The sequence below is a fragment of the Trichosurus vulpecula genome, chromosome 6 (assembly GCF_011100635.1).
Source record: "Trichosurus vulpecula isolate mTriVul1 chromosome 6, mTriVul1.pri, whole genome shotgun sequence".
NCBI classification, from domain to species: Eukaryota; Metazoa; Chordata; class Mammalia; order Diprotodontia; family Phalangeridae; genus Trichosurus; species Trichosurus vulpecula.
Genome location: NC_050578.1, coordinates 132,861,488 through 132,868,036, shown reverse-complemented (window position 1 = coordinate 132,868,036; position 6,549 = coordinate 132,861,488). Strand labels below are relative to the sequence as shown.

The 6,549-nt window shown below is 52.9% G+C and overlaps 1 protein-coding gene across 5 annotated transcripts in view; it reads left to right on the top strand.

Moving 5' to 3' along the window:
• Positions 1-2,271: 2,271 nt before the first annotated feature.
• LARP1B (La ribonucleoprotein 1B) overlaps positions 2,272-6,549 on the top strand; it is an 86,321-nt gene continuing 82,043 nt past the window's right edge. For all 5 annotated transcript variants that reach the window (XM_036762762.1, XM_036762760.1, XM_036762761.1 and 2 more), the window contains exon 1: positions 2,272-2,776. In XM_036762762.1, the coding sequence (XP_036618657.1) occupies positions 2,287-2,776 (490 nt within the window). In that variant the 5' untranslated portion in view covers positions 2,272-2,286. The remainder of the gene's footprint in view (positions 2,777-6,549) is intronic.

Genomic DNA, 6,549 nt, shown 5'->3' with positions numbered 1-6,549 from the left:
AAACTTCACTGGTCCTGGTTTAACTGCCACTAATCAGTGACTCATTGTTACTTCATCAGGTTTAATTTTCCCATAGTTATACCTCCACACTTTGAAGCAGAGACCCTTGGACTTGATCTTTTTGAAGTATTTTTAAAAATGTAGTTCAACATAATTGGTTTCTTTGTAGTTAAATCCTGCCTGATTCCTTATGACTCCATTTGGGGTTTTCTTAGCAAAGACAGTGGAGTGGTTTTCCATTTCCTTCTTCGGCTCATTTTAAAGCTAAGCAAACAGGTATACTGGGTTAAGTGACTTGCCCAGGGTCACACGGTAGCATCTGAAGCTAGATTTGAAACTGAATTTAGGAATGAATATTCCTGGGGAGTGGGGTTGAGAGAGATCTAGTTAAGAGTTAGTCAGTGCTTATAGGAAATGTTTTCTCCAGTTTATTGCTATTAATGGAGGGATAAAACACTTATTAAGAATTCACTGTCAGGCATTTGGAATGTGAACAGGAACAGACAAACCAAAGCCAGAGATGGTACACACAGGAGTTCAGTGGCAGGGTGGCAGGCAGGCTCCAGAGCCGCTTCCACGTGCACTAAGGCAGGAAGATCAGGGCGGGATGCTGGGAGGTGAGCAGAAGGCCAAAGGGGCCCCTCTTTGGGTAGTTTACTTCAGAGGCCGGGAGAGCCCTGCTCTGCCCCAGCACCGACGCCAGGTCCCGCCGCACTGCCCCGGTCCGGTGCACGGAACGCCGGCCACTGGAGCTCCTCCCGGGGCAGCCGACGCGTGGTGTGGGGAGCGCCCGCACCCGGGACCCCGCGGGAGAGTGGGGGGCACCCACACGCAGTCCGGAACCGGGGGGAACCCACACGCCGTCCCGAAGAGCGGCTCCGCGTGGCGTACTGCCCCGCAGCCTTCGCCCGCGGCACTGGTCACGCTTCCTTCTTCGGAGAAGAGCCTCGGCGTCCCAAGGGATGGCCCGGGCCTTGGCGGCTCCGAGCGTCAACATTCGCTTGGCCTCGGGCAAGGGCGGAGGCTGGGTCGGCAGAGGGAGGTTGGGAGGGACAGAGGGCGGAGGACGGGTCGCCACTCCCAGGCCAGGGGGCGGGCCGCCGACCACGCATGCGCGCAGGGGATGAAAGGCGGGGCTTGGCCTCGAGGGGAGGAGCCAACGAGCGCGGCCCCGCCCCACTCCTCCCTTCCGGGGTGTGGGGGGCCTCCAGAGTGGCAGGAGCCTATGTGGTCACAGTGGTCTGTTTCTAAGGGGGCGCGGGGCGTGCGCCGTAGCCGGAGTCCCCTCCCTCTCCTCCCCCCCAACCCTCCGCAGGGCCAGGGGCGACCTTCGTCCAGGGGAAAGGCGGGTACTCGCGGCGTTCGTTCTCTTCTCCCTCTACTGGGGCGCGTGGGGGCCGGTGGGGGTGGAGTGTGTGTGTGTGTGTGTGTGTGTGTGTGTGTGTGTGTGTGTGTGTGTGTGTGTGTGTGTGTGTGTGGTGTGTGTGTGTGTGTGTGTGTGTGTGTGTGTGTGTGTGTGTGTGTGTGTGTGTGTGTGTGTGTGTGTGTGTGTGTGTGTGTGTGTGTGTGTGTGTGTGTGTGTGTGTGTGTGTGTGTGTGTGTGCGTTTGTAAGTAAATAGCTGCGGGCGGTGGCTGGGCTGTGGGTGTGGGGTACCGGAAGGAGCGAGCCGCCGGCCACGTCATTCCCCCCGGGGGGAGGGGCAAGGGGATATCCTTACCTTCCGCCCTCCCAGCCCTCGGACCCCGCCCCTCGCGCTTACCGGCTCCCCGCCGTGCGCGTGCGCGGCTCCGCCCCGTTCCGCCAGGCTCTTTAGCGGCCTCCGACCCCGGCAGCCTCACGCTCGGTGTGAGGTGGGTTCGCGCTCCTCGCTGTGCGTGTGCGAGGGGAGGAAGGCGCTAGGGAGGAAGAGAAGGAAGGAGGGAGATAGACGGAGAAGAGGAGAGCTAGAGGGGCCGGGCGCGCGAGGGTGTAAGTGTGCGCGGTGGTGCGCGTGTGCGCGCGCGCGGCCCGGAGGGGCGGGGCCGCGGCCGCGGGCGGTTAGCGCTCGGCCCGGCGCGTGGGGCAGAGGGCGCTCTCCCCAAGCCGGCGCACACGCACACGCCCGGGTCGCGCGCACGCGCGCACTCACGCGCAGAGCGCTCCGCGGGAGAGAGGCCGAGTGGGCGGCGGCGGGCCGTGCCGGGGTGTATCCGGTTCTCTGGTCGAGGCCGGGGCCGTTTGAGACCCAGGAGGGGCGAGGAAGGCGGGCGGGTGGGCCTGGGCCCCGGCGGGGCGGGGCGGGACCATGTCTGTTGAGGGCTCCGTCCCCCCGACCGACGGGCCGGCCGCGGCGGCCGATCTGGGCCTGCCCCCTCTGCGGGAGCGGGAGCCCGAGCGAGCCGGAGCCGCCGGCCCCGGCGCCCGAGGAGAGCCTCCGCCGCCGCCCGCTCCCCTGGGCCACAGCGTGCCTCAGGCGGCTGTGGCTGTGAAGCCCCTCGGACTCCCCCTGGCCCACAAGCCTCCGGAGCCGGGGAGCCCCCCGGGGCCCGGAGACGACGACGACGACGCTGACGGCGACGAGGGCTACGAGGACGACGGCTACGGGGCGGCCGCGAAGGAGCGGCCCCGGGCCCCGCTGCCCAAGGAGAACCCCTGGACCAAGAAGCCCCCGCCGCCGTCCGCGCTGCTGCCTCCGGCTGTGGTGGCCGCTGCGCCCGGTCCGGTCCCGGGCCAGCCCCCAGCCGCCTCTGCCGCTCCTCAGCCGCTGCTGCTGCTGGCCGAGTCCGCCGAGCCAGGTGTGTGTGGGTGCGGGGGGAGGGGGTCCCCGCGTGGGGCCGGGCGGCTCTCGGAGGGTCCCGGGGGTGGAGGTGAGGGGGGGCCGGTCGGCCCATGCTTTGCCGACTGCTGTTTTATTTCGTTGCAGCGAGGAGGGCTTTAAGGTGGGCCTGGCTATGCCGAAATAAAAATCAATGGAAAGGGAGAGGATCCTCTTCAAATCTAAAGCCTTTTTCTTTTCCTGACCGAGGGCATGGCCAGTTGGTTATTTTAGACATTGTCTTTATAAGTTGTGTTTAATGATTGAGCGAAAGAACGGAGTTTTGTGTATCTGAAGAAGTTGTGCAAAGAGAGTATTAAAGAGAGCTATTTTCCCGTTAAAAATCTTTCTAGAAGGAAATTCAGAGTCAGAGAAGTCAAGTTCACTTTTTTCATACTAGCCTTGAAATGCACTCTGCCTGTGCTGTCACACACTTGCAGAAAGCTTCAAGGGCTCCAGACACACATGCATTTTCATCATAGCTGTCATAGTTAAGTTGTACCTTCTGCAACATGAGGTTGCATTTCTGTCCAAATGAAGAACTCTAGATTGCCATAAAAACTTACCTGGAAAATTATAAAGAAGTAGATCAGATTAAATTGATTGGCTTTTGATCTTGTGGATTCTTTATCTTTCACCGCTATTGCATATTTGTAACTGCAGTAGCAAGACACCTTTATCAGTCATTAAGATACTTTTAACGTTTAAAATTATGACTATTTTTGGAAATTTTCCTTTAAGAATTCAAAATTTGGATCAAATTAGGTAGAGCTGAATCGATTTCTCTTCTAAGGAAGTGTTTATTAAGAAGTATTTAAAATCCCAAATCTTTCAACTATAGATGTTTTAAAAAACGTTGGTGGGGGGAGGAGATTTATAATAGAATGGTTCATGAACATTCTTCGATGGACCTACAGCCCTATGAAACTTTTTTTTTTAATCCTTCATCTTGGCTTTCTGAACTTTTTTGGTTGACTTGGATTAATGTGGTACAATAGAAATAGCACTTGGCCCAGAGATTTGGGTTCTAGTCTCAGTAAACAGTGTGAGCTTAGGTAAGCCAACCTTTTTAGATCTTTAGTTCTGTCATTTGTCAAATAAAGGGGTTTGTGTTATGCTATTACTTTTAGTTTTTCTTTTTTTCCCAGCATTGAAGGCATCATTCACATATAACTCAGGTTTCATGGTCTTCCCATTTTGCTTGATCAATCTTTTCAGTATAAAGAAATAAGAGGGAGCAGACTTGATATCCAAATATTGACTGGAAATTTCCGTGGAGCTCCAGAAATAGCATAAGTGAGCTGAGTGAGGGGCCACAAGTACAGTGGAATCTGCAGCACAGGAAGAAGTAGTAAGGTGGAGAAGGCACATGATAGTTTTGTTAATGAAGGAATCTCTACCCTCAACCTACCTTGTTGGGAGAGTAGGAATTGTTTCTTTTTATTTGCATATCCTGCTACTACTGCAGTGCCTGGCATGTCTTAGGTACTTAGACATATTGATTGACTGCAGGGATGAGTTTTAAGAGGTATATTTTTCCCCCCACTGTGCCTTGGTAGCCTTTCTCCTTCTCTCCCATCTAGGCCAGTCAACTTTTAAAAAGTTCTTTAGTTGTCCTCTTTGGGAGGTTGTGAACATGCCTATAGGATGACCTTTCCCCTTCTTAGGTAATTTAGAGACTGAGCAGGGCCACCACCTAGGCAGTCTTATTCAAACTTCTGCCCAGAAAGAGGCTTGGAAAGCTAGTCCTTTGCTTTAGCCAAGCCCAAACCTTCCCTGTTCCTGGCCTACCCTCAGGAAAGGCCTCTGCCTGAAATAGGACTACTTGGCTGCTGCTGCTGCTGCTGCTAAATTGAAGAGATCAGAACTTTGTCTAATTTTCTGTCACTGGGAAGTGTTAAAAAGGGATCTTTGGTAGGGGTTTTAGTTGAAGGACCACTTTACCTGGAGTCTTCTGGTTGTGTTATCCTGCCTGGGACAGGAATATGCCGTCTTGTTTGGTTGCAAAGTCCATGCTTGTTGAAAGTCAAACATAGTGGTCCTGTGTATGTGGAGATCAATGGATGGGTTGGAAAAGGTCCACAGGATTAAACACATCCTGAATATAGACCTGCCTGCCATAAAATAGATAGAATTTAGCCTCCCTCACAAAAGAAACACCTCTTTCATGAAACTGAGGAATGCTGTTATAGAGGATTTTCTTCTGATTCATTTGTCTGCTTTATACAGGACAGGAAAATCTTGTAATTACAATGGGCACCAAATGGGTTTTGGTGCTTTTTCTTTCTTAGAATCCATGTCCCCTCACCATTGCAGTCCTTCCGCTTTCCCCAAAGCCTGACAAGCCTACCACCATGCTCAATGGTCAGGGCTCTGGCTTCTCTCCTCTCCATGTATTGTGTTCATCAGCTCCTATGGGATCAACCTGCTTTCTGTGAGGCTGACTTCCATTTCTATATATACAACCTCACTCTACTGAACTCCAATACCACATCTTCAACTGGACAGCCTCCACCTGGCTCTCTCAGGCATCTCAAATACAGCATGTTTAAATCTGAGCTTGTCTTTCTCGTCCAAACCTTCCCCTCTTTCCAATGTTCCTATTTCTGACATTTCCTATTTCACCACCATCTTTGTAGTAACCCGGCTTTGCAACTGGGGGGCCAGCCTCACTTCTTTCTCTCCCTCACCCCTTATATCTAGTCAGTTGCCAAATCTTGTGAATCATTCCTCCATAAGGTTTCATGTATCCCCTTCTATGACCACCATTCTGATCACCCCTGCCAGGACTATTGCTATAGCTTCCTAATTAGCCTCAATCCCCTCCCACCCCCTCTCCAGTTCGTACTCCACAGCTGCCAAACTGATCTTTGTAATGCACAGGTTTGACCCTCTCCTCTGCTCAAGAATTTCCAGTGGTTCCCTGTTTTCCTCTACAATAACATAAACACTCCTTTTTGTCCAGCTGTTTGAGGCCTACCTTTCTAGGCTATTTGCTTATTCTCCTCTAAATCATTCTTTATTCCAGCCCAACTGGCTCACTGTCTCTTCTCAGACATATTGCATCTGTTAGGTCCTGTAGCTTTCTTAAAGACTCAGCTGTAGTGCCAGCTCCTAGTGTTCATTTCAGTCCTGACTCTTATGTGACCCCATTTGGGGTTTTCTTGGCAGAGAACCTGGAGGGGTTTGCCATTCCTTCTTCAGTTCATTTTACAGATGAGGAAACTGAGGCAAACAGGGTGAAGTGACTTGCCCAGGCTCACACAGCTAGTGTCTGAGGCCGGATTTGAAGTCATGAAGATGGGTCTTCCTGACTCCAGGCCTGGCCCTTCCATCCACTATGCCACCTAGCTACCTACCTACAGGAAGTCTGCAATCCCATGTGGCTAGCATATTCTCCACTCAAAGTACTTTGTAATCATCATCATCCATTTCTCCAGCTCTTATTATCATTCTGCTAAGCCCTGGAGAGAAAAAGAAAAATTGAATGCCTAACTCTCAAGGAGTTTACTATCAAATAGGGGAGACCTCCGATTCATAAACAGCTGGAAAGTGGGTATGAGGTAGGTGCAGTTGGAGGGGTTGGGAAAGGAGGAGGTAGTGTGGTGGCTTTTAGGTTAGCCTTGAAGGGAGCATCTAACAGCTCCAGGTAAGGAGAGGAGGTGGTGGTGGCAGTGGCATGTGATGGGCAGCTGGTGTGCTGGTGAGGTTTGACTTGGGAGACTGAGGAATGGCACAGGTTGTGAAGAACTT